Source organism: Peromyscus maniculatus, chromosome 1 (assembly GCF_049852395.1).
Source record: "Peromyscus maniculatus bairdii isolate BWxNUB_F1_BW_parent chromosome 1, HU_Pman_BW_mat_3.1, whole genome shotgun sequence".
Taxonomy (NCBI): Eukaryota; Metazoa; Chordata; class Mammalia; order Rodentia; family Cricetidae; genus Peromyscus; species Peromyscus maniculatus.
The window spans coordinates 91,477,294-91,502,756 of record NC_134852.1 but is presented as its reverse complement, the minus strand read 5'-3'; the positions used below and the strand labels follow the sequence as shown (position 1 = coordinate 91,502,756).

The window sequence follows — 25,463 nt, the reverse complement described above, 5'->3', positions numbered from 1 at the left end:
TGTTATTGCTGCCTGACCTGAAGTGACTGTCAACAACCATGTCTTCATCTGTTATGTGGGAGCAGGAAAAGGACCAGCAGGTCTTTAAAAAATTAAGCCAGGCTACGCCTTTAATCCTAGCACGCGGGAGCCAGAGGCACTCAGATCTCTGTGAGTTGGATGCCGGTCAAAGCTACATAGTGAGACCCTGTCTCAAACAACACCAGAAAACTTGTATGTTTGTTCAGTGCATGTGTGGGAAGTCAGACACACTTGCAAGTGTTCGTTCTCCTTGAACTAAGTGTGTCCTAGGGATTAAACTCCTGTCATTGATGACAAGTACCTTTGTCCCCTGAGCACCCTCTCTAGTCTACGACTAGCATTTAAAATTTTTTTTTGGCCAGGCGGTGGTGGCGCACGCCTTTAGTCCTAGTTCTTGGGAGGCAGAGGCAGGCGGATTTCTGAGAGTTCGAGGCCAGCTTGGTTTACAGAGTGAGTTCCAGGACAGGCTGCAAAGCTACACAGAGAAACTCTGTCTCGAAAACAAACAAACAAACAAACAAATTGAGGTAGACTTGGTATGTAACCTAAGATGGCTTTGAACTCACTAGTCAGCTCTGTTATTGGGGGCTAGAAGAAAATTTAGGATGGAGTTTCAGAGAGACAGGAGGTTGAGCCCCAGGATGAAGCAGTGCCAAGCATAAGGGAGAGGCAAAACCAGCCACACAGGCAAAGCTGGAGACCCGGAGATTCAGGGAACTAAGACGGCGTGTGTGTGTGTGTGTGTGTGTGTGTGTGTGTGTGTGTGTGTGTGTGTGTATGTGTGTGGTTAGTTCTTTGATTTGAGAGGTTTGAGGCTAGCTTGGGCAACAGAGCAGACTCCATCTATTTAAAAAAAAAAAAAAGGCAGTGGTTGGGAAAGGGACAAGAGCAAAGGGAAGTCAAGGAAATGGTAGCTGGATGCATCCAGAACCCACCAAAGCAGAGACAATGATTCTCACCAAAGGCAAAGCCAGATAGAACAGGAGTGTGAAGCTCTCACACTCACTGATTTCACCTCCCACCCCCAGCCCCAGACAGGGCTTCTTCGTGCAGCCTTCGCTGTCCTGGAACTTGACCTGGAATTCAGAGATCTCCCTGCCTCTGCCGCCCCCCTCCCCCAAACCAGCCAGTGCTGGGGTTGAAGGTGTGTGCCACCACCACCTGGCACATTTACTTTATTTGAGATACACTCACTTTCATGTATGTGTACACGGATGGGTGTGTATGTGGGACTCAGAGGACAACCTTTACCGTGTGGGTTCTGGAGGGTGAACCCAGGGTGACGGGCTTGGCAGCAAGCACTCATCCCCCTCACTGAGTGATCTCGCTGGCCCTTAAAGGCAGATCTGTTACCCCTAGGCTTATCTAAGAAGAGAGATGAGAAGCAATTGAAACCTTCACGAGAATTCATTCATTCATTCATTCATTCATTCATTCATTCATTCATTCATTCAGTGCTTTCGCTATACTCCGCAAGCTGAGAGGTGGGAAGGTGGTCATGAAATGCCCAGGTGCCAGTGATTAAGTCTTTAGAAAGGGTCTGAAATCAGTAAAGAAAGAACCGAAGAATCACAGCTCTTCCTGGGCCACCAGGGCCACCAGTGCTGCCTGTACCTCCTCTGCCTGAGTTTGGGGCAGCAGACAGTCCTGAATGAGGGCCACTGCAGCTGCCTCTGTCAAGCTGCCGAAGTCCTGGGGTGTTTTAACCGGCAGGTGGCCGGCCAGCTCACAGAGTGCAACGTTGAAAGCCCCGCTTTCCTTAATTCCGAAGCTGGACTTCCGGGCCCACAGAATGACTCGGATCCCAGTGAGGCCTGAGGAAGAGGATGCCTGCCCAGGTGGAGCTCCCCGGGTCACAAATAAGTTATGTGCAATCTCGTGGTCACTCAGATAGTCAGTGGCCCGGCATACCCTGCTAATCAAGGCTTCCAAGTCAGGCCCTGGCCCACTAGCGTAAAAGAGGAAGCCAGGAGCTGGGAGCGACTGCAGCAGATGTAGACAGCCCTTTGGATCCAGAGGTGTGCTTGGGGCGCCCTCCACAGGCAGTGGGTGGGCCAGGTAGTAGCCATGCAGGTGCAGATGGTTCACAGAGGCCAAAGCTCCCAGGCTGTTGAAGCCTACGCGGAAGCCTGGGTGGGAGCTCAGAAGCACAGCTTCAAGCCCGGCCCGCAGCACCCCGGGCAGCAGGCGCTGGGGGAGGCCACGAGCTGGCTCAGGCACCAGCAGCACATGGCCCCACTCCAGGGGGCTGACATTGATCACCACAAGGACGTCCTCTTGCTTTGGGGCAGCTGGGCCGCTAGGCTCCCGTTGCAAACGGAAAAGGACTTCTCCAGGTCGGATTTTATTGAAGTTAAACTGTTCAGGGTCAAACTCCTGCCTTACACTTTTGATATTCTGAGGGCGCCTCCTCTGTACTCCTCGCTCTATATTCAGCTGAGCTACAAACCCCACAGAACCAGGGAGGATTTGGGTCTGCAGATCTTCTAGGCGGTATCGAAACAGGCCCAGTTCCACTCGCTGTATCCACGCAGAGCAGAGGGCAGAGTCAAAGCGGGACCGTGGCAGTTCGTCCAGGGTGCTGGGTGCATTCCTTGGCCACTGAATTCCCTTCCCTACGAGGTCCTTCTGTCCATAAACAAAGTCTGGGATGTCTCGTCCTTCCCAGTCCTCAGGGTTTGGAGGTAGCAGATAGGAAGGTTCCTGTGAATCACGTGGAACAGCCATGAAGGCCACCTGAAACAATCAGAGATGAAGAGTGCATAAGTACGAGGAGAGCAGCCCATTCCCAGAGGTCTGCACAATCACGGCCCAGCCCAGAGATGACAACGATGATGATGATGATGATGATTTATTTATTGGGTTTTTGAGACAGGATTTCTCTGTGTAGCCCTGGCTGTCCTGGAACTCTCTCTGTAGCCCAGGCTGGCCTGGAACTTGCAGATCCACCTGCCTCTGCCTCCCGAGTGTTGGGATCAAAGGCGCACCACCATAGCACAGCAAGAGATTATTTTTGAATCATCTTTTTTTTCCCCCTAGTTATAAAACTGATAGGAATCTGTTGACATGCCTCAGAAAATTGAGGAAGTCAAGCATTTGCTGCTCACAGGCAAAAGGATGCCAAGTCAGTCAGCTCAAGTCAGTGCAGTGAAAGGTTTGATGCTGCAGGATTACAGCCTGGTCATCATAAACAAGGAGAAGGTAGAGGAGCTGAAGGTGTCCCTTTCCCCTGGTTTGGAAGCAAAGGAGCTAAAATGAACCAGGTCCCTCATTTGGATGCATTAAAAATCCTGAAAAACCAAAGAAAATAAAAAATAAAAGTAAGGGATAATATGTGCCCTTGGTAAAATATTTAGAAAACATAGACATTGTTCATAATTCCATCATCTGCAAATGAGGATGTTTTTACTGAATTAAAAATATAGCCAGGCATAGCGGTGCATGCCTTCAATCCCAGCACTTGGGAGGCAGAGGCGGATCTCTGTGAACAGCACCCCCATACTTGGCTTAGTTGGTAAAGCACCCTCCTTGCAAACGTGAAGAACTGAGTTTGAATCCCCAGAAGCCAAGTATAGCTGAGTGTGCTACATGGCTGTAATTTCAGTGTTCCTGCCCTGAGATAGAAGGTGGAGACCGACACCCAAAGTTGTCCTATGATCTCTACATGTGTGGCAGGTGTGTGCATGCGCGCGCACACACACGCACGCACGGACGGATGCACACACGCACGCACGCGCACGCACACCATACACAAACACCAAATAAACTCAACACTCTATGTGTGTGTGTATGTGTATGTATGTATGTATATACACACACATAATTTAAAATTTTTGAGGGCTAGGGGTGTAGACCTGTAGTCAAATTTTTCTTTGGGCTACCAGCTCACAAATAAGGACATGGAGACATAATTAATTATGAAAGCTTGGCCTTAGCTTAGGCTTGTCCCCCTAGCTCTTATACCTTAAATTAACCCATTAATTTTAATCTATGTTCTGTCGGGTGGCTTGTTACCTCATCTCTCCATACTGCTCATGTTGCTTCCTCCAAGTCTGGTTGGTGATTCCACCTCTTCTCAGAGTTCTCTCTTTGCTTTGAAGGCAAATACCTATCCCTCCTGCCTAGCTATTGGTCGTCAGCTTTTATGACATCAATCACAGCAATACATTTTCACACAGTGTACAAATATCCCACAACATAGTTCACTCAGGTGGTAGACTACCTGCCTAGCCTTGGGTTTGATCCCCGGGACTAAATAATCTGGGTGTGGTAGCTCCTGCCTGTGACCCCAGCACTTGGGAGGTGAAGACAGGCAGATCAGAAGTTCAGCATTGACTACACAGTGAATCTGAGGCCAGCCTGAGCTACATGAGATCCTTTCTCAAAAATAAAAATCAGACTGAGTCAGAGGTGGTGACACACACCTGTGACCCCAGCATTTGTGAGGCTGTCAGGACTAACTCTATGTCCAAAACAGCCTACACAGTAAGAATCTGCATGTTAATACCAATGACAAGATTAAAACCAATACCATAGTTTGAGCCAAATTTGAAGCAAGCCTGATTTTTATTGGGGTGCACCCAAGAGCTGACCAGTGACTGATTCCCAAGTTGGTTTAAATAGAGCAGCCCCGAATCCACCTCTTGGGCCCCTTTTAAGGAGTAAAATCACTAGTGGTAGTTTCACAGAAGGGAGACAATGGGGCTATAAGGAAATTAAAAAAAAAAAAAAAACTTTAAAAAACATCATATGATCACTTACCATGTGATTAGGAGGGGTCAGAGAGAGTTAGGGAGGGTCAGGGTCAGGGTCTAAAGAATCAAGGTCATGGGTTGGGGAAGGTCAGGTTCCAGGAAACAAGAGCTACTCAACTCACACAGTAAATAGAAACTTATTTTTGGAAATACAGCATAATGGCTCCTGCCTTCAAAACAGAGTCTGGCAGGTTCCTCTTGCAGGAGAGAAAGAAACAGCGGACAATAAGGGGGGAGGGAGGGAGACAGAGAGAGACCCGCTTCAGCCTAAGTTTGTTCTCCCTCATCTTTGCTGGTCCACACATTCATCCTGGCAAACCAGAAGAAAATACACAAACAAAATGATACATAGAAGTCAACCTAAGGTGTTGTAGAACATTATTTTGTGTGTTACTTTTGTTTATGTTACATTTGTTTAACTCTGTGAAGCTGTGTTACTGTGCCTAAAACACCTGACTGTCTGATAAAGAACAGAACAGCCAATAGCAAGGCAGGAAAGAGAAATAGGCGGGGCTGGCAGGCAGAGAGGATAAATGAAAAAAGAAGTAGCCAAAGAAGGAGGACTTCAGGAGCCAGCCACCCAGCCAGACATGGAGTAAGAAGGAAAGAAAAGGTATACAGAAATAGAGAAAGGTAAAAGCCCCAAGGCAAAAGACAGATGGGGATAATTTAAAGTTAAGGAAAGCTGGCTAGAAACTAGCCAAGTTAAGGTCGAGCATTTATAATAAAGAATTAAGCCTCCGTGCGTAATTTATTTGGGAGCTGGGTGGCTGATCCCCAGCACCATCACCGCCTCGCTTAAAAGTCTTTAAAGAGAGAAGTAAAGTAATATAAAAAAGAATAAACCATGTAGAAACAGGAAATACATAGGGAGTCTGGATCCTGTATGTTATTGAGTTGATTTTGAATTTTAGGAGACATGGAATTGTGAACTGGACTGCTAAATTGAATGAATCTAGATACTTTAGGAATGCCTTAACTTGAAAAAGGAAAAAAATATATTTGTCAAATGGAAGTAAAAAATGCTTTGGAATTTTGTTCCCACAGGAGATGAGAGGTTGTGGATTCCTTCAGGGTTAACAGGGATCAGGTTTGATCAGGTGAGACCTCCTGAATCTTGACAGGTTGAAGCACGAATCCTAACTGGTCTTAATCAAAACCTGGAGCCAGATATTGGGGTAAATGCTGAAAGATCAGAGAGACAAAGGAATAAGCCACAGCCATTTCTCACCTCACCAACTCCTCAGTCGAAAAGGACTGACTCCTGTCTCCTCCCGCCTTATAGTCCTTTTTCAACCCAGCCATATCACTTCTTATCTCGGCCTCCCTAGTGCTGGGATTAAAGGCATGTGTGCCTCCCAAGTACTGGGAACAAAGGTGTGAGATTCCAAGTGCTGGGATTAAGGTGTGTGCCACCACTGCTTGGCCTCTATGGCTAACTAGTGGTTTAGCTCTGCATTCTGATCTCCAGGCAAGCTTTATTTGTTAAAGCACAAACAAAAATATCACCACAACAGGTGATATCTATCAGCAAAGGTTACTGCTGGTCTTCCCAGGACTTGGCCATTATCTTAAATGTTCTCAGAGATCCCTAAAAAAGATACCTTCACCCACAGACAGCAGGAAGCAGTTTGGAGAACAAGACGTCCACATTTCCAAGAGGGGCGTGGGGGGCTTTTGGTTATTTGGTGGGTTATGGATGTTTGTTATCATTTAGGAGAATATAGTATATTGATACAAATTTAAAGTTATTTTTGTTATACTGTGTATATGTTTCTACTTTTGTTTAAAGGACTTTTGTATATTGATACAAATTTAAGGTCATTTTTGTTACAACATATTGTATATATGTTTTTGCTCTTGTTTAAGGTATTGTACATATGCAGTTCATTTGGAAATATAGGGTGAAGTTCTAGTTTTTGAAAGCTATTATTATTAACCTATATAGGACAATCAAGAAACATAGGTCAGGGCTGGAGAGATGGCTCAGAGGTTAAGAGCACTGGCTGCTCTTCCAGAGGTCCTGAGTTCAATTCCACATGATCGCTCAAAACCATCTATAATTTGATCTGGTGCCCTCTTCACTGAGAAGTCTGCCTGATACTCTAGGCCTATAGGCTGAAGATGGATGCCTCAATGTTGCAGAGGAACTTTGGGTGGCTGTCCAGGCAAAAAAATGTCTCTGTTGTTAGGTAATATTACATCCTTATGGGTCTTTGATGGAGTTGAAGACTAGATAGTTATACTTGTAGTTTTCCTTAGTTATGACAGAAAGTAAGTTAGGTATAAAAAACTTTGGATTCGCCGGGCGGTGGTGGCGCACGCCTTTAATCCCAGCACTTGGGAGGCAGAGGCAGGAAGATCTCTGTGAGTTCGAGGCCAGCCTGGGCTACCAAGTGAGTTCCAGGAAAGGGGCAAAGCTACGCAGAGAAACCCTGTCTTGAAAAACAAAAAACAAAAAACAAAAAACAAAAAAACAAAAAAACAAAACAAAACAAAACAAAAACTTTGGATTCATGAGCTGGAGAGATGGCTCAGCAGTTAGGAGCACTGGCTGCTCTTCCAGAGGACCCTGGTTTAATTCCCAGCACCCACATGGCAGCTCACAACTGTCTGTAACTCCAATTCCAGGGGATCTGACACCTTCACACCAATGCACATAAAATAAATTTGAATATATTATTTAAAAAAAAACCTTTGGATTCACTAAGATAGGGTAGATAATGCATTATTTTCTCTGAATATGCTAACTACAAATGGACAGAATATTGTAAATTCTTACTTGATAACTTTTTTTGTTGTGTATAGTTTTTTTAAAGATGTATTTATTTATTATGTATACAGTATTCTGCCTGCATGTATGCCTGCACTCCAGAAGAGGGCACCAGATCTCATTATAGATGGTTGTATGCCACCATGTGGTTGCTGGGAATTGAACTCATGACCTCTGGAAGAATAGCCAGTGCTCTTAACCTCTGAGCCATCTCTCCAGCCCTGTTGTGTATAGTTTCACTACATTAAAGTTAAAACCTTTCTTATTCAGACAAAAAGGAAATGCTGTAGAATATTATTTTAAGGTGTGTTACTTTGTTTATGTTGCATTTGTTTAACTCTGTGAAGCTGTGTTATTTTGCCGGTCTAAACAACTGACAGTCTAGTAAAAAGCTGAATGGCCAATAGCAAGGCAGGAGAAAGGATAGGCGGGGCTGGTGGGCAGAGAGAATAGATAGAAGGAGAAATCTAGGAGGAAAGAGGAAGGAGCAAGAGAAGGAAGAGGACGCAAGGGGCCAGCCACCCAGCTACACAACCAGCAATGGAGTCAGAAAGAAAGGTATACAGAAATAGAGAAAGGTAAAAGCCCAGAGGCAAAAGACAGACGGGGTAATTTAAGAAAAGATGGCAAGAAACAAGGCAAGCTAAGGTCAGGCATTCATAATTAAGAATAAGCCTCTGAGTTCGAGGCCAGCCTGGTCTACAGAGCGAGATCCAGGAAAAGGCACAAAGCTACACAGAGAAACCCTGTCTCGAAAAACAAACAAACAAACAAAAAAAGAATGTTTGTTGCTGGGGCTGGAGAGATGATTCAGTGGTTAAGAGCACTGGCTGTTCTTCCAGGGGACCTTCTGGGTTTGATTCCCAGCAACCACATGGCTGCTCACACTGCCTGTAACTCCAGTTCCAGGAAATCTGGCACCTCAAAGACATGCAAGCAAAACACCAGTGCATGTAAAAATGAATAAATCTTTTAAAAAGGAAAAAAAAAAGAGTGCTTGTTCCTTAATTGTGAGAATTGGGAGTTCCAATCCTAGATCAAATGGCTCACAACTGCCTATAACTCAAGCTCCAAGAGATCCAACATCCTCTGGCTTCCATGGCACCTGCAGGCACATGTATGCAGACACATGTGCATACATTCACAGGCACACATAGAATAAAACTATAATTTTTTTAAAAAAAAAAATTAAAAATAGCTATAGCTACAATGGCCAGTTCCAGGCCAGCATGAATTACAGGAACCAATCTCAGCAACAAGCCAAAACAAATGGCCTGTCCGCACACAAAAATGATTGCTTTCGGCATTCCCAGAGCATGGCCCGCCCTTCGTGAAGTATTTGCACACAGTGGAAATCACACGTGGAAGTAGTGATAGCAGTTATGTGCAGATGGACACCTTACTATGCAGCGCAGGGAACACTGGTACAGGAGATCATGGGTCTCAGAGCTCCTTATGAGGTTTGCAGGGTGGAGGAGAAAGACATTAACCCAACCCTAACTAGAGTTAACTTAAACTGTGAACAGGAGACAATGTGTGGGAGAATACGAGACACTGTGTGCAGATCCTAGGAGGCATGCGCACAGCGGCTGAACCACGGAGAGTGCAGAGGAGGAAGTCTGGCTGGAGAGGGCCAGGACAGGGGCTTTGAACCGTCAGCCACATCCGTTTTGTGACCCATCCCCATTGGGCGGTACAGTGACAAATTCCAAGACGAAACTAATTTGGTTTCCAGAACTAAAGTAACTTGTTTTTCTAGATTCTTGCCTTCCCTGCCCTATGGTCCCCCAGTAATGGCTGCCATGAGAAATACTGATTGATTGCCTGACACCTGATTCATCTGTTCCTCCGGGCAATGGCCAACTGCAGGCCAAAAGAGGAAGCCTTCCAACCAACCCCCATCCCAACTTTTTCTACCCCATGACCACCCCCAGACAATGGGCTGGATTCTTAGAGACTGCATCTCTTGCAGGTTTATGTCATGAATAAAAGACTATTACTGCTGTTTTTATCCCTGAGTCTGTTTCCCTTCTCTCCCCTTACCAAAAAGTAATCCTTCCTTCCTTCCTTCCTTCCTTCCTTCCTTCCTTCCTTCCTTCCTTCCTTCCTTCCTTCCTTCTTCCTTCCTTCTTCCTATTTATTTATTTTTGTGGTACTGGGGGATCAAAGCTAGGGCCTTAAACATGTTAGACTGAGTTACAGCCTGTTCTGGTTACTTATCATTCATTCATTCATTCATTCATTCATTCATTCATTCATTGTCAACTTGACACAGACCTAGGCATATCTGGGAAGAGGAAATCTCAACTGAGGAATTGCCTTTATCAGACTGGCCTGGAGGAAAGTCTGTGCAGCATTTTCTTGACTGATGCTGGATGTGGGAGGGCCAGCTCATTGTGAGTGATACTACTCCTGGGCAAGTGGTCCTGGGTTGAATAAGAAAGCAGGTGGAGCAAGCCAGTAAGCAGTGTTTCTTCATGGTTTCCACTCAAGTTCCTGATTCCAGGGTGATTCATTCCTGACTATACTCAGTGATAAAGGTAACCTGAGAGTTGTAAGATGGAACAGACGCTTCCCTGCCCAAGTTGCTGTGGTCATGGTGTCTTATCACAACAACAGAAACCCTAAGACACATCCCTATCCCCTTTTTCATTATTAGTGTTTTTTTTTTTTTTTTTTTTTTTTTTTTAATCTTGAGCTAGGGTTTCACTAGTTTGCCCAGGCTAGCCTTGAACTTGTGATCCTTCTGCTTCAAGCCTCCTAAGTAGCTGAGCTTATAGATCTGTGCCACCCAGTCCAACTTATTTAGTAACTTTAAACTAAGACATATATGCTCAGGTTTAATAAAGCTCAGAAATTAGAATGAGTGAGTACAATCAAGAATGAATTTGGGGGGCTGGAGAGATGGCTCAGAGGTTAAGAGCACTGACTGCTCTTCCAAAGGTCCTGAGTTCAATTCCCAGCAACCACATGGTGGCTCACAACCATCTATAATGAGATCCGGTGCCCTCTTCTGGTGCCTGCAGCCATACATGCTGTATACATAATAAATAAATAAATCTTTAAAAAAAAAAAAAAAAAAAAAAGAATGAATTTGGGGAATGGAAAGACGGCTCAGCGGTTGAGAGCAGAGACTGCTCTTCCGGAGGACTGTAAATAAAACACTGATGGCCAGTGACCAGGCAGGAAGTATAGGCGGGACAAAGAGAGAGGAAAATTGGGGAAACAGGAAGAAGGAGGGAGAGACACTGCAGCCACCGCCAGGAGAAGAGCATGTAAAGACGCCGGTAAGCCACCAGCCACGTGGCAAGGTATAGATTTATAAAAATGGGTTAATTTAAGATAAAAGAACAGTTAGCAGGAAGCCTGCCACGGCCATACAGTTTATAAGTGATACAAGCGTCTGAGTGATTATTTTATAAGTGGATTGTGGGACTGCGGGGCTTGGGGAACCTGGAGAGAAGCTCCCCAGCAACAGAGGACCCAGGTTCAATTCCCAGTGCCCACATGGCAGCTAACAACTGTCTGTAACTCCAAGATCTGACACCCTCACATAGACATACATGCAGGCAAAACACCAATGCACATAAAATAAAAATAAATCAATAAAAAGAATAAATTTATACACTGGAGTCTCACTGGGGATACAAACCATACTCAATGGCAGGCCCCATGCCCAGCAGTAGATGGCCAACTCAAAACAAACTCAATAGTATTTTGGGAGAATTCCTTTTGTCTCATAATGCTTTGTTTGGGCTTTTTTTTTTTTTAACGTTATTGGTCTTTTGCTTATATACTATAGTGGTGTGTGTGTGTGTGTGTGTGTGTGTGTGTGAGAGAGAGAGAGAGAGAGAGAGAGAGAGAGAGAGAGAGAGAGAGAGAGAGAGAGAGAATCTGTTAGGTTACTCTAGAGTAGTGATTCTCAACCTGTGGGTCTCGACCCCTTAAGGGGTCCCTTAAGACCATCGGAAAACACAAACATTTACATTACAATTCATAACAGTAGCAAAATTACAGTTATGAAGTAGCAACAAAAATAATTTTATAGTTGAGGGTTACAACGTGAGGATCTGTATTAAAAGGTCAAAGCATTAGGAAGAGTGAAAACCACTGCACTAGAGGAACAGGACTGATGACTATATACTAAACGGGGATTTATTAGATTGGTTTACTCGATATGGTCTGGACAGACAAACAATGCTAGTTGCTCAGTCCACAAGGATGGGTGTCTCAGCAATTCCAATCTGGACGGTTCCTGGAGAGCTGCTGGTCTTTATTTAGTCTGAGTGGGAAGCTGAAGAGGCCGATTCTAACGTCAGCAAATGAATTCCACAGTGGCAGTTAACAGGAGGGGCGAACTTATCAGCAGGCGAAGGCAAACAGGCCCAAAGCAGTTCCCTTCTTCCACTTCCTTTTGTATGGGCTACCACCGGAAGGCACTGTGCACATGCCCACTTCAAAGAATCTGACCGAAAATCCCTCCCAGGAGTGCCCAGCGCTGTTGCCCTCTACTTGGCTCCAGACCCAATCAAGCTGACCACTGGCATTAACTCCTCCTCCCAGCAGCTTAGAACCCTCACTTTTTCACGCAGTGTTAATTTGCTCATTCGTACATGCATCTGGTGATTATTTGAATGTCCTAGAGGTTAAGAGGAGAAAAGAGCAAATAGGCAGACCAACCTTGGGCTCTAGAGCTGGAAGCATGCACTTTGGGTCAAAGGAGGCATGTCGGCTGTGACGACAAAACAGCAGTGGGGATCGGTGGACAGGACCGACCTCTAAACGCCCGAGTCCGGAAACATCACTGAAACTGGATCTATGTTTGTAAAATGGAAGCCTACCTTGTCAACTGTCCCACGAATGGGGAATAACTGCACAAGTGAGTCCGCAGCAAACAGCTTCAGGAGGTAAAACCCAATGCACATAAAGGCTAAGCTATTTCTAGAAGGGTCGGCAAGGTGGTGGCAAGGTGGTGGAGGCTGCAGCTCGTGTCTGGGAAGAGTCTGGGACTGTCCCTCTCGGCAGCGGGGCACCGGATCTCCTCCAGCCCGGGAGCAAATGTGGAGGTTACTCACCTCCTCCCAGGACTGAGGTGTCCAACACCTGCTTTAGGCGAGGCGGATGCATCTCAAGGCTCTGCGCGCAGACGCATCCCGGAACACAGCGAGGGGCGTGGTATTCCGGACGCAGGCGCAGTCGGCACCACGCGCGCGCGGCTCGGCCCGCCCCGCCCACCAGGAGGCGGGGCCATGAGGCCTGGGCCCCGCCCCGGCGCGTCCGGCTCCTCCCCGGGCCCTGCCTCCAGCTCTCCTGGGCCCGCGGGGAGCCGGGAGCTGGCCCGCTGAGCCGTGCCGAGGGTGCCGGGGCACTGTACGCAGGGGCGGGCCCGGGGGCGGAGTCCGGGCAGCGGTTGCTGTGGGGACGGGGCGGGGACGCGGCCCCGAGGACGGAAGTGAGAAAGTTGCCGGAGTCCCGGGGAGAGTTGGCGGAGCTGGGCGCGCACCGCGGCGATGGGAGGCTCGGGCAGTCGCCTGTCCAAGGAGCTGCTGGCCGAGTACCAGGTGCGCGGGGCGCCAGTTCTCGCGGAGCTCGCGTGCGGGCCCGCGCCGGAGAATAGGGTTCGGGGGCCGGCGGCGGGGTGGCGGTGGCTTGCCGGCGGCTTGCCGACCCTTGTCTGGATTTGCCTTTCAGGACCTGACGTTCCTGAGCAAGCAGGAGATCCTCCTGTGAGTCCGACTCCCACCCTCCACGGCGGGATTGCCCAGGGAGGTCTTGGGGGTGCTGTCCTAGCGGGGAACGGACTGGACACCTCTCTTCCGAGGGTGGGGCCGAGTTTCACGGAAATCAAGATCAGCGGGATCTGGAACCGGAGGCTCCGAGTGCAGGTCTCGCCCGCGCGCGGGCCTTAGCTTTGCACCACGCATACCTCTGTGTGTCCAGGAAAAGTTGGGCTGTTTGAGTCCTGCTAGCCTCCTCTTTGCCGAGCTTCCTGCTGTCTTCTGGAACAGCTGTGGCTCTATGCGGACTTTGCCCTCTGGTAAAAACAAGAAGCCTTGAGGAGCCTCGCTCGCTCTCCTCCCAACTTGACTTGTTTAATACAGTAACCGTTAACGTTTACTGAGCCCTTACTCTGCCCAGGAGCTACGGAGTGATTCCCACATTACTTAAATCTTCAGGAGGAGGTTTACAGAACAGGAAAACAGGTTCTGAGGGTTCTGGTAACTTTGCGTATAAAGCACACTGTAAGTAATTTGATGGCCAGGACGCTTGACCTAGGGAGGTTCCTGGTCTCTTCAATGAGATTCCACTGGGAAAGAGGTGGTGGGTGAAGAGAAGGGGGTCCCTGGAGTGAAAGTGACATCGTAGTGTTGCTCTTTTCTCCCCGTTGTTTAGGGTCACTGATAGCTCCCTCCCTAACCTCTCCGTTCTCCAGGCATCTTTGAAATCCTTACTGTAATTGTTATAGTCCAGGAACTTGGGCCACAGGTAGTCCTAACCAGCTAGGCTGGGCTACCTGCCCTCAGTAGGTCAATTAAAGGGACAGTATTGAAAAGCAGAGAAATCAAATGTATCCAATGTGGCCACACTGGGGAAAAAGAACAAAGAAGTCCAGTGACAAGCCCCTCCCTCCAAGTCAGTCTTCATGTCGAGGTGAGGTGAGGTTTATATTTAAATACAGGGCAGGAGGTATGTGTAACTAAACAGTCTGGTCAAGATGTGGTCTCTCCATCCTTGTCTCAGCTCTGTTGTCTTATGAAAGATGATCTGACAAGTTGCTGGAACTGTGTGAAATCTCTTCCTGGTAGATATTTCCTCCTTGGCTGATACCAAGCTTCATCCTTCTTACCATGTGAGATTACTGGGGAATTCTAATATCTTGAGGACCACTGATTCTATAGTCTGACAGCCAAAGGGAGAGGCGCAGATCTCTCTAGAATATCTTTTTCCTGCCAGAACGGTTACAGAGAGTGTCAGACACACACACATTCCATGCATTCCCCCCTCCACAAATACCCACCTTAAGATGGGAGCCCACCCAAGCTTCTGCTATGCTGTGACTGACTTCCCTCTCTTTGACTGAAGGTTGCCCAGTGACTGAAGTTCTGGTTACATGACGACTTAGTCATACACCCAGTTTACATGGCGTTCAAAATGTGGAATGGGAATGTAGGGAACACAGGGAGACTGAGCTGCTCCAAGGCACCAGTAAGTTCCCCTCTCTCTGCCAGAGCCCACAGGCGGTTTTGTGAGTTGCTTCCCCCGGAGCATCGGAGCGTGGAGGAGTCGCTGCAGATCCGAGTGTCATCCGAGCAGATTCTCAGCCTTCCAGAGCTCAAGGTTCAGTCCTCCGTCCACTCCACCCTCTACCCCCTCTAGCCACCCTGTCTCTGGTACAGTCCCTAACTCTTCCTGCCATTCTGATTGGTTGGAAGCATGTGCCACCACACCCTGGGTTTGTTTTGATGATGATGCGTAATTGTTTGTGGGTGGGTCTGTACACATGTAAGTGCCAGTGCCTATGGAGTACGGAAGGCGTTGGATCCCCTAGTGCTGGAGTTACAGGCAGCTGTGAGCTGCCTGCCTGTCATGGGTGCTAGGGACAGAACTAGGGTCCTCTACAAGAACAGAGCAGGATCTTAATCACCGAGTCATCTTTTGCTTTTTGAGATTTATGTATCTATTTTATGTATATGAGTGTTCTATATGCATGTATACCTTTATACCAGAAGGCAACAGATCCACTAGAGATGTTGTGAGCCACCCACCATGTGGTTGCTGGGAACTGAACCCAGGACCTGTAGAAGAGCAGCCAGTGCTCTTAACCTCTAAACCATCTCTCCAGCCCTCTCCTCTTTTTAAAAACAGCAGCTCTGGGGATTAAACGCAGGTCTTTATGTTGACATGGCAAGCACCCCACCACTTCTTTTTTCTGATCTGGGTTTTACTTTGCAGCTTTGACTGACCTTGAACTTGTTTCAACCCTCCTTTTCCTGCCTTCTGAGCACTGGGATTATAGGCATGCATCCCCATGTCCATCTTACTATGAATAAGAATAATAGCTATTATTATTATTTTGAGACAGGGTCTCACTGTGGAGTCCCAGCTAGCCTGGCTGGAATTCACTATGTAAACCAGGCTATCCTTGAACTCTTAGACTTTGCCTCCTTGGTGCTGTAATGAAAAGACCATAACACCTATCTGTTATGAAATTTCTATGCAAAGAGCCTGGCTCTGTAACAAAGTAATTGTTTGATTAAATATATTTAAAAATGACCAGCTTGGTCCAGCCAAGTAGCTTAGAGGATAAAAACACTTGCCTTGTAAGCCTGAGGACCTAAGTCTGACCTCTGGAACCTATGGTAGAGGAGAGTTGACTATGGAAAGTTATCCTTCGGCTTCCATGTGTGGTGGCATGTGCTCACGTGTGCACATGCACGCTTAGAATAATAATCTGCTCATCTTGTTGCTTTGCTCAGGATGCCTTCCTTTTCCTGCTGTGACTCCAGTTGTGATGAGCCTGAGTTAGACTCCCCGGGGGCATCTCTGCCCCTTCCCTGGCTGGCTTAGTGGTCCCTCCTGAACCCTCCATGTCCTGGCCTCAGTTTCTCCCCTCCGAGCCTGAACTCCATATGGTGCCACTACTGTAGTCAGCTGCCTCAGGTTTCCAGAAGGGACTTAGTCATGGCAGCACACGCCTGTAATCCATCAGTTGGGAGGTAGAGACAGGAGAACTGAGGCCAGCCTGGGTTTATAAGACCCTCCCTCAAGTTTCTGATTGAGTTGGCCGAGCATGTAACCCAGGCAGTACCCTGTGACATTCACAGAAGGCTTTCTTACCTAGGCCAACCCCTTCAAGGAGCGAATCTGCATGGTCTTCTCCACGTCCCCTACCAGGGACAGCCTGAGCTTCGAGGACTTCCTGGACCTCCTGAGTGTCTTCAGTGACACAGCAACCCCAGACATCAAGTCACACTATGCCTTCCGCATCTTTGGTAAGTACCCAAAGAACTGCTGGAGCCCGCTCCTTCCTACCCAGGAAGTGGGGTCGGGGTGAGCTTGTGGAACACCTTTTGCGCATGTCTGTATTGCTCCCTGTGTCTGCTGCCTAGACTTTGATGATGATGGAACCCTGGACAGAGAAGACCTGAGCCGGCTCGTGAACTGTCTCACAGGAGAGGGCGAGGACACACGGCTCAGTGCTTCTGAGATGAAGCAGCTTATCGACAACGTGAGCTGACTCCTGGCTGGGCCTGAGGGTGCTGGGTCGGGGGGGGGGGGGGGGGGGAGGGTTGGCGCTGAAGCCTAACGTCCGCCCGCCCCTCCCTCTCCAGATCCTGGAAGAGTCGGACATTGACAGGGATGGAACCATCAATCTCTCCGAGTTCCAGCACGTCATTTCTCGTTCACCAGACTTTGCCAGGTGTGACCGGAGCGCCCCTGCATTCTGAGTACCATCTACTCTGGGATATTATTACAGGGGTGTTTTAGAATGTTCTTCCAGAGGGGACACACTAGGGACCTAGCCCGCTCTATTATTGTTGTTTTGAGACAGGGTCTCATGTAGCTGAGACTGACCTTAAACTCCAGCTGCCTCTGCCTCCCTAGTGCTAGTGTTCAAGTTGCACGCCACCACACCTAGCCTAAATGTTGACCTTGGGGTCTCCCTTCCTCTACCTCCTGAGTGCTGGAATGCCTCATTTATGTGGTGCCAAGGATTGAACCCAGAGTTTCAAACATGTTAGGCAAGCAGTCTACTGAGCTACATCTCCAGCCCCTCGTACGAGAACCTTAAAACTGTGGTGGTGCAGATCTGTGACCCCAGCACAGAGAAGACAGAACTGCTGCGATCCAAGGCCCGCTTGGTCTGCACAAGGTCAGCTAGAACTTGTCTCAGGGGGACCAAAAGGAAAAAAGTCCCAGGAGAGAAGTGGGTGTGACTGGTAAGGTCTGCAGCACCTTCTCTCAGAAAACCCGACACGGGCTAGAGTGTAGCTCAGTGGTGGAGTATACATGTTTAACCCCGTGTCGGGCCCTGGGTTTGATCCCCAGCCCCAATGCCAACTCCCTCCTTCCCCATGCAGCTCCTTTAAGATTGTCCTGTGATGGCTTCTGAGCACCAGCATCCTGTCCAAGACCTTCCACTGCTGAGATGTGGCCAAGGTTCGGCCTGCGCTGTCAGGCCCGGTGCCGGCCCAGCCTGGAGAGGGTACTGCAGTCTGGCCCACCGGCAGGGGAGGCCCTCCCTCCCCTTCTCACTGCTGTTCTCATCACGGTTTTTACTAATCGGTAATAAAGGTTTAGAAATGTTCGACTTCCCTGTGTGACACTAGCAGACTTTGTACGAGCCGCTGATCGCCACCGCTTTGGAGACACTCAAGTTCATTTCCACACGTGTGAGAGCTTACAGAATGGCATGCCAAAGAAAAGTCAGTTTTACCACACCATCATCTGAAAGCTTTACAACACCGAAGAGTAAAAAAAGTCCTTCCTGTGCCCCGAACTGGGTGCAGAGGACAGGGATTCACCCCGCTAAGAACCACACTCCACCAGGCGACATCAGCCAGCCTTTAGAAAAAGGCTTGGAAGCCCCGAAAAGATAAAACTTAAAAGCAGAGCCAGGCCGGGGTGATGGCTCACTTGTTCAAATGTCTGCCTCAGAGCATAAGGACCTCAGTCCTTAAGCCTCAGCCCTGGGGAGGCAGAGACAGGAGGATCCCGGGGTTCACTGGCCAGCAGCCTAGCCTAACGGTGAACTTCAAGCTAATGAGACCCCATCTAAAGAGGGGTGTGCAGTTCCTAAGGATGACACCTAAGGCTAGCCTCTGGTCACCACATGTACACACACAGGCATTCACAGCACAACATACACACAAAGCAAAGTCCTTCAAGAATTGGGGCCTCAATTAACTATCATTTGTCCGCTTTTATTTAAAAAAGAATGATAAAGTGCATCTTATTAAAAAAAAATACAAAACCCATGTAAATTCAGGGTCCTTGTGATGGGCAGTGTCAGTATCCCTTAGAGTGTGGGGCAAGGGCGGGTGAACTCGGAGCTGGAGAAGGTGGGGTTCAGAAGTCCCCGTGTCGGAACTGGAAGATGGGGCTGGGGAGGTGGGGGGACATGGTTCTCTGACTGGGAAAAGGGCAGCAGGCAACAACAGTCTTCTGTCGCCAACTCCCCTGGAGTCAGTCCCTTGCTCTCTCGAGGCCACAGCCTGATACAGGCCTGGTAAGTCCAGGAACTGGGCCTGGGCCCGCGTCTGGCGAGGAGGGCTGCGAGCCAGCCTAGCCCTCTGGTCCCTGAGGTGGTGGGGTGTCAGCGGCCACAGATACGTCCTCAGTTGGCTGGAGCTGGAGCAGGGCCCCTGCTCTGCATTGAGAAAGGGTAGCTCAAGGCAGCAGAGTAAGGCGGAAGGTAGAACAGGCCAGCGGGGGAGGGATTTCCAACTCGGTCTCCCAAAGCCACTTTGGATAAGTCCCCAAGAGCCCAGGCAGGCTGAACTGGAGTGGCTGTGTCGTAGTCTTCCTTGTCTCTTGTCTCTCTTCCCTCTCACCCTGGCTTCACATTTTTTAAACGAAGGGCTCAGTTTAAGTAGCAGAATTCTGCCACCCGACAAGGGCCCTCTGGCCCCTGGAGGCAGAGCCGTCTTCGGCCAGGCCCTGGAACCAGCTGGCTGGCTGTCGGGGCTGTGATACCAGCTGCCTCCCCGGCACGGTATCATGGTTGTGTTGTGAGAAGCGCAGGTCTAGCTGACCTCCGCTGAACAGTCACAGCCTGAGGCCTGGGTGGCCACATCTCACGTCAGCTCTCATACCACAGAGTCTCGGATCTCAGAGCCCAGCCGAACCCGGGGCCGGGGACACACGGGAGACACCTCCACAAAGCTGTCCTGGATACTCAGCGGCCTCTTCTCTGACTCAGTAAAGACTCGGGGCCCTGGGGAGCTATCCGACAGGGCCTGGTAGCCTCGGTGGTCAAGCGGGGTGCTAGGAGGGCCGACACCATTGAGTGGCCGCGTCTCGGGTGGGAGCACCACAGGACGAGTCTTGGGGTGCACGGTGGCACATTCGCCCTGCTTTAGGAAGAGTTTCATGCCATCCCGATGTCGGTAGAGGAAGAACAAAACCAGAAGCACCACGGCAAGGCCGAACAGAGTGCACATCACCAGGAATTCGTTCCAGTAGGACTTGTCTGCACCCCAGCTGGCCCTGCCGCCAGCGGGCGCACTCACTCGGGATGTGTTGATGATGACTGGGATACCGTCACGCTGGTCCTTTTGGCCCACCACCCCGTCCTCCGTCACCTCTGGGCAGTAGCTGGCCACCAGCTGCCGGAATCCTTCTTCTATTGACCAACACTGGAACATCCCGAACCCCTGCTGGCTGCCCACCAAGAGCAGGTCGCCGGTGGGCAGCACGCGGCAGGAGGCAGAGGCGTTGACAGGGGCCCCATTGTACAGCCAGAGCCGAGTGGCCAGGTTCGAGAGGAGTGGGCAGGCCAGGGTGTTCACTGTGTTCGGTTGGATCTGGACTTGTTTGCATGGCTTGCCTGTGGGCAGAAGATGCAGGGGTAGAAGGAGCCAATGGCTAGAGCAGCCCCAGGCTCAGCCCCGCCCTCCTGGCTGTGCTCTGGTGCTATGCCAGCGTGGTGGTTTGAATGAAAACGAACCCCATAGGCTCACAGGCAATGGCACCATTGGGACATGGGGCCTTGTTGGAGGAAGTCTGCCATTGGGGGTGGGCTTTGAGGTTTCAGAATCCCAAGCCAGGCCCACTGATCCAGATGTAGAACTCTCAGCTACCTCTCCAGCACCATGTCTGCCTGTGTGCCATGACAATAATGGACTACATCTCTGAGCCAGCCCATTTAAATGTTTTCCTTTATAAGAGTTGCCGGGATCACAGTGTCTCATCACAGCAATAAAACCCTAACCAAGACAGATGTTAACTTGGGCGATTCTTGGGACTGAGTGAGACTCACTATCTGGACCCCTTTTTATAAGACTAGAAGAAAAATCTATACCTATAAATACCTGGGACTCCTTTTCCAAGCAAATACAGCCCACCTTTTCTAGGGCATCTTACCTGCTGGCACTAAAGTCCGGGGCCTGGCCGAGGAAGCATTGCAGAGATCTTTCGCATTGGCTCCCTCAATGTCCTGGATCCATGGCCTGGGTACGAGAAAATCTTGGGTAGAACCCCATGGGCCAGTGTTCCCTCCCCCATCTTGGCCCTGGGCAGGGGACCTGGTGTGAAAGGCCCGTCAGGTCCAAAGCAGCAGTTAACACTTTGCTGAGCCGAGTCTCCACCACCACAGGGCTTGACTGGGCATCTCCAGTCATAGTTATGTGTGCTCACATTATGTGTAGGTTTGAGGACAACCTTGGTATCGTCCTTAGGAACACTCGCTCTACAAACCAGACACCTCAAAACTCACAGAGATCCGCCTGCCTCTGCCTCCTGGGTGCTGGGACTAAAGATGTGAGCCATAGCACCTGGTCAAAACAGGGTCTTATGTAGTCTAGGCTAGCCTCAAACTTGTTATGCAGTCAAGGATAGCTATGAACTGCAGATTTTCCTGCCTCTACCTGCCTAGCAATGGGACAATTGCAGACCATGCACCACCATCCCCAAATACTGAAGTTCCTGAAACACTTTACAGACACCAAGTGTACGGCCCTGTGTGAAACAGGAACACAACTAACAGGAAGGTTAACACGTCCATGCTTTAGGCATGTGCTCATTTATGCCCCTTCTCCTGTAAACAGAAGAACACTACAAATGAGACAGTCATGTCTACAACACTGTTTGCTTTACACATTTGTAGAAAAATACGAGGGCGGTATGCTAAAATGCAAGCCAGTGGTGGCACTGTGGTGCTTTACTTTCTCTACATCCCTGTTCTCTTCTTAAAAAAAGAAAAAAAAATGAATGAATTATTACTTTTATGTATGTGTATCTATCTGTGCCTAAGTGAGTCTCTATGTACAGGTGTGTGCAGGAGGCCAGAGGGTTGGATCCCCTGGAACTGAAGTTCCAGGCAATTGGTTATGAACTGCCTGACAGGGGTGCTGGGGATGGAACCTGGGTCTCCTACAAGAGCAATAGGTGCTCTTAACGCTGAGCCATCTCTCCAGCACTACCATTTTGTGAGCCCAGGTCTCACATGACCCAGGCTAGCCTTGGAAACTCACGAGGTTGCAGAGAATGCCCTTGACTTTCTGGACCTCCTGCCTCTGCCTTCTGAGTGCTAGGACTACAGACAAGTGCCACCATGTTCTGGCCGCCCTGTTTTCTTTAGAGCCTCCACAACCATATACTGAGTTCCTTCCAGGCCAGCCTAGGCTACATGAGACCCTGTCTCACTAAAACAAAAAACAAAAAATAATAGCAACAGCAAAACCAGGTACTGGGATTATAGCCATGCCCCTACTACAGCTGACTTATCCCTATTTTTTTTTTTTTTAATTGAGACAGGACCTCATTATGTAGCCCTGGCTGGCCTGCATCTATGTAGACCAAGATGGCCTTGAACTCACAGAGATCTTTCTGCCGCTGCCTCCTGGATGCTGGGATTAAAGGCCTAATGTGCCACTATGCCAAATCCCTATTTTCTAAATCGACACCTCTAATCCACATGTTACTCTGACTACTTTCTAATGGTTTAGTACACTGCTGTGGTCTTCACTAAGCTATGTTCACATGGCAATCCACTTTCTCCTGGCATGCTTTCACTAGATGTCTCATCTTCTACCAAATCCTGTTGCCCTTTCCAGGTAGGTACAGCAAACACTGACTGTCCAGCCCATACTGGTTTTGAGGGAAGCAGGGAACGGAGAACCATGTGGAGATGAGGGTAGACAGGAGACCTCGCAGGTGTCCCAGAGAAGACTTGGGTGCTCAGAGATGACAGGCATTCAGGGACTTCGCGAGTTCTCACCTGGAGGCCAGATCAGGCTGGTGGAGGCTGACGAGCCTGCAGCTAGAGCCGCTCCAGGCACAGTAGGGGTCTCGAGCGAGGAGGCAGTCTCCACAGGTTGGGTACAGGCTGCAGTTGGCTACCGGCACTTGTACTACGCCAGAATGGGAGGAGGCATACAACAGTCCCTACACAGGCAAACAGGGAGAGTGAGGGAGAAGCATGGGCTCCCCGTCACTCAGTCACACCAGCCTCATATGCTCACCACAGCCAGCCCAGGGAGCCTCTGACAAGTTCTGCCCCACATCCTTTTGACAGCCATTCGTCGGGGCTCCTTAAACTTCCCATCTTGCTTGGGCAGGGAAGGAAGAGCTGGCTCGGTGCCAAGCTCATTCTACGGCCCACTCACCCGATGGCTGTCCAAGAGCAGGTTCTGCACAGGCTGGCCGTGAGGGAAGACCTGCAGCTCCTCAATGATGTGCACCCTGGAGCCCAGGGTCACTGCCTTGTGCAGGCGGCCATCACCTGGGAACACGGACACCACTCAGGCCCTGGTGGGGCCCAATGCCCAGGATCCACCAACCATACATGAATCCCCCTCCTTAACTCGATCCTGCTGGGCTGCAAGCACTCACCAGTGCCCAGAAAGAGGACATCGTAAGTGCCGTGCAAGCCAGGCACGCGGTGCGCAGCCACACGCTGGTAGCGGGCTTGTGGCTGCAGCAGCAGCAGGCGGCTGCGGACCTGCCCATCCATCAGGAAGTGGTCCTTGAGGAAGTTTAGCACTCGGTCTGGAAGCTGCAGGGACGAGTTGATCTTCCGTTCCCGGGCACTGTTGGTGATGCACTGCAGGAAACAGAAGCGTGGGCCACAGGAATCAGAGAGGAGGCAGGCCTCCACCAGGGACAGCAGCGGCCCGCTCTACCCGCCGAGCTCCAGAAACCACGCACAGCTGCCTTTCTGCACAGTGCTGGTCCAAACGCAAACCTGGCATGTGAGGCAGCCAAGGGCTTGGTGGCCTGCTGGGCCCACTGCTCCTTACCCAGTTTGTACACAGGCCTCCTCTTGCCGGCTAGCCTCTTACCCTGGGGTCCTCAAGAAGCTGGGGCTGATCAATATCTCAGTACAGCCAGTCACGGCGGATTCCCACACCCACCCGGGTCCTGTTTCTCCCGGCCCAAGAGTTTCTCTGCCGTGAGATAACACGCCCAGTGACCCGCGACGAATGGAGTACACTACAACGGCTTCAGCCCGGTCAGTGTGAGGGTCTGAGCCGGGCTCCACAACTTCGTGTGGTACCCGGGAAGGTCCAGACTCAGCAGCCCGGAGTCAAAGCTACGTGACACACGCAGCCTTCCGCCTGCCCCTGTCCATTCCCTCACCCTGCTTCTCAGCATCACCTCCCAACCAAACTGCGGGCACTCAGCCTGGTGTCAAGTTTCCCTTGTGGCCTGCTATGTGACAAGCAATTAAGAAAGGACCATTGCTTAGGATCTGGTTATCCGGTCATTTGATGACTGAATAAGGAGTCTGGGGTGGACAGAGCAAAGGGACAGTAATAGTACTGTAGAGTACAGTGCAAAGCTGGGGGTGGTGGCATCCCCCTTGTGATCCTAGTACTTGGGAGGTGGAGGCAGAGATCAGGAGTTCACGGTCAACCACTGATACCCACCGCTCCAGGCCGGGGTGTGGGCACCGGGTGCGTCTCAGTGTACCACTGCTGTGTCTCTCTGTTCACTTTCTTGTAGAGGCCATCAAAGGCCCTCTGCACATCGTTCATGGTGAAGACACAGATGGCGGAGCCCTCTGTGGTCCCTCTGTGCCTGCCAAAGGAACAGCCAAGTCCATTCTGAGCTGGGAGGAGTCAGGGCTGAAGACGGGGTCAGCGGGGTCTAGCCATTCCTTACCCTCCTGTCCCCAGCTAAATCCTGGCATTTCACTCACCACTGGGAGGTGAAGACCCCATAGAAGAGGGTCTTGCGCCAATCCTGGGGGTTGGGGCTCAGGGTGAAGACATCTTGCAGCACGTTAAAGGGAAAGCCGTCATCGGGCCGGGAGCACAGGAGCTGAGCCTTGAGGAAGGAGGTCCAGCGCTGCTGCAAGACCCGCTCTCCACCCTCATCGCCCTGGAGGAGCAGAGGGGCCGCTGTCTGAGTCACGAGCCAAGGGCCACAGGCGGAAGCACCGTGTTGCCTTTCCAGCCCTCCTCAGCAGCAACGAGAAAAAAGCCAGGACAGATATGCAACTAAAATTGAGAAAATTTAAGGAGTGTGTGTTTCCCATCATGAAGCGCATTCCGTACTGTGGAGGATGAGCAAGCAAGGACCAAGGGGAAGCCGTCTACACAGGGAAGGCACAGGACATAGTTCAGGGGCACGAGGCCATCCAGCATGCCAGCATCACCGGCCATGCCAGTAACCTGAAGCTTCAGGTCACGCAGGAGGATCACTCGAGTCTAGGAGTTCATAGCCGGCCAGGGAGTGCAGTGGGCCTTCAACTCAATAAACACATAAATGAATAAATAAATAATAGGGGAAGGCGTCCGTGACTGATTACTGAGCAAACAAGGAGCCCAAAGCACCTTGAACTAGCACAACTCAAGTTTGTAACTAAGTTACTACACATACGTCAGCTTTAACAGCTAACAGCTCGGTAAAGAACGCTTTCATGTTGACAGTGGTCCTTCTTGTGGGGGTGGTGGGTTTTCACATTTAGGGACCCTATGGGCTTTACATGGCAGAATTTAACCCATGCGACAGCTCTGGCGGTGGAGGTGTTATTACTGCCATCCCACAGATGAGGAGTGGAGTTTGAACCAGGAACCTGGGTTTTCAGTTTTCAAGAGAGAGCCAGACTTCTTTCCAAAGGGATGTAGCGCAGTTGGTAGAGTGTCTGCCTCGTATTTATAACCCCGAGCTGAAGCCCCAGCACCGTGGAAACCAGGTGGGATAACACAATCATCCTGCGTTACACAGTACGTTTGAGACCAGTCTGG

General features: G+C 49.8%; 3 protein-coding genes across 6 annotated transcripts in view; 1 reads left to right on the top strand and 2 right to left on the bottom strand.

The window, feature by feature from the left end:
- Positions 1-875: 875 nt before the first annotated feature.
- Gdpgp1 (GDP-D-glucose phosphorylase 1) lies at positions 876-12,761 on the bottom strand. 3 transcript variants are annotated; one of them, XM_015992835.3, is made up of 3 exons: positions 12,624-12,705; positions 12,229-12,364; positions 1,440-2,757 (listed from the first exon to the last, which is right to left on the bottom strand). In XM_015992835.3, exons 2-3 carry the CDS (start codon positions 12,250-12,252, stop codon positions 1,591-1,593), a joined length of 1,191 nt encoding a protein of 396 aa, XP_015848321.1. In that variant the 5' UTR covers positions 12,253-12,364; positions 12,624-12,705; the 3' UTR covers positions 1,440-1,590. The 3 variants fall into 3 exon arrangements, with proteins under 3 accessions (XP_006970068.1, XP_015848321.1, XP_006970069.2); XM_006970006.4 differs by lacking the exon at positions 12,229-12,364 and having other exon boundaries at positions 876-2,757; positions 12,624-12,761; XM_006970007.4 differs by lacking the exons at positions 12,229-12,364; positions 12,624-12,705 and adding an exon at positions 12,390-12,614.
- Positions 12,762-12,950: 189 nt separating this feature from the next.
- On the top strand, positions 12,951-17,860 carry Cib1 (calcium and integrin binding 1). Its single transcript, XM_006970008.4, has 7 exons — positions 12,951-13,109; positions 13,240-13,274; positions 14,778-14,886; positions 16,391-16,541; positions 16,659-16,777; positions 16,881-16,969; positions 17,631-17,860. Exons 1-7 carry the CDS (start codon positions 13,059-13,061, stop codon positions 17,650-17,652), a joined length of 576 nt encoding a protein of 191 aa, XP_006970070.1. The 5' UTR covers positions 12,951-13,058; the 3' UTR covers positions 17,653-17,860.
- A 592-nt stretch (positions 17,861-18,452) lies between these two features.
- The window catches only part of Sema4b (semaphorin 4B), a 39,736-nt gene continuing 32,725 nt past the window's right edge, over positions 18,453-25,463 (bottom strand). For both annotated transcript variants that reach the window (XM_006970009.4, XM_076545655.1), the window contains exons 9-15: positions 24,413-24,594; positions 24,141-24,291; positions 23,104-23,314; positions 22,878-22,993; positions 22,490-22,656; positions 20,635-20,720; positions 18,453-20,098 (exon numbers count right to left, since the gene is read on the bottom strand). In XM_006970009.4, coding sequence (XP_006970071.2) covers positions 19,359-20,098; positions 20,635-20,720; positions 22,490-22,656; positions 22,878-22,993; positions 23,104-23,314; positions 24,141-24,291; positions 24,413-24,594 — 1,653 coding nt within the window. In that variant the 3' untranslated portion in view covers positions 18,453-19,358. The remainder of the gene's footprint in view (positions 20,099-20,634; positions 20,721-22,489; positions 22,657-22,877; positions 22,994-23,103; positions 23,315-24,140; positions 24,292-24,412; positions 24,595-25,463) is intronic.